The sequence below is a fragment of the Arachis duranensis genome, chromosome 2, assembly GCF_000817695.3.
Source record: "Arachis duranensis cultivar V14167 chromosome 2, aradu.V14167.gnm2.J7QH, whole genome shotgun sequence".
Lineage (NCBI taxonomy): Eukaryota > Viridiplantae > Streptophyta > Magnoliopsida > Fabales > Fabaceae > Arachis > Arachis duranensis.
Window position 1 is genome coordinate 6,241,987 of NC_029773.3, and position 1,215 is coordinate 6,243,201.

A 1,215-nucleotide genomic window follows, 5' to 3' on the forward strand; every position below is an offset into this window, starting at 1 on the left:
AAATTCAAATATTATTAATATTTAAAAAAATTATGTTTAATAAATTAAATATGTTGAATATAATTAAGCATATATCTTCCTATAATACACTAGATGGCTTATCAATAATAATATATTAATACATCATGACAAAACATGATGAAACCAACAATAATTGAGTTTATTATATAATAAGGAAAGAATACAAAACCGGTGCTTATACCACTATTAGTATAATAAACAATTAATTATTTGTCTAATTAATCGTGTCATGACATCATCATATTTTCGCTATATATTAATATAAACTACCCAACAACAATTTCATTCTTCTTCTTCTTCTTCTTCTTCTTCTTCTTCTTCTAGCCTCTATGTTCTTGGAGAATAATTAGAAACTTATATTAAGATGGCTGTTAACTGTTCTTCAGCTCAAATCTCAATTAAGAAGTATGGTTCATTTCTAAAACATGGAAACAAAGATTTGATGCCAAAACAAAGCTATGTCCCACAAAAGAAGGGGCAACAAGTTGGTGGTGCTCTACCATTGAGGATCACAGCATCATCCATCAAGAACAAGGTCAAAACCTTCATTCTTATTCCTTCTTTTTCTATATATTATATTCCACATAGCAAGTTTATTAATTAGTGAACAAAAAAAATTATGTTAATTATGTTTATTTTTGGATCTAAATAGGTTTATGAGGATGAATCACAAGGCATAATTTGCTACCAAGATGAGAATGGAGAAATAATTTGTGAAGGGTATGATGAAGGACCTCGTTATCAACATCCTTTTAGGCCAACCTGTCATCCGAGGTAAACAGAACTGTCATAAAATCACTTATTTCAAAATTTTAAGCTGTTTGACAGAAATACATAAATAGTTATATATCTGATCGTAATTCAACAATTTGTTTTGTTTAGGGATGTTGAAATTATGAATCTTTTTCTAAGACAAAGTGGAATTCAGATTGTTAAAGGGGAAGAAATCAATTTCAATCATGGTGAAGTTGAAGGTGTTATTAGTCTAAAAGAAGATTTAAACTTGAATGGCTTTTCTTAGTGTTAGTTAGTGTGTATGTTTTTTAAGAAAGGCATGTAAGAAAGAGCATATATGCATAGAAGGTTTGTTCCTCCAGCATAGTTTCATGCAAGTTGTACAAATGTTAATAATAATAACAATGACAATGCCTTTCTTAGTGGTTTTTCTTTTTCATTTAGTAGTGTATGTAATGG

The 1,215-nt window shown here is 28.7% G+C and overlaps 1 protein-coding gene across 1 annotated transcript; it reads left to right on the top strand.

The window, feature by feature from the left end:
• Nucleotides 1-306: 306 nt before the first annotated feature.
• Nucleotides 307-1,195, top strand: LOC107473208 (uncharacterized; the record flags this gene model as incomplete). Its single annotated transcript, XM_016092759.3, is given in 3 exon segments — nt 307-556; nt 674-795; nt 904-1,195. Coding segments are annotated over 3 exon segments (432 nt in total). The 3' UTR covers nt 1,043-1,195.
• Between the last annotated feature and the right edge of the window lie 20 nt (nt 1,196-1,215).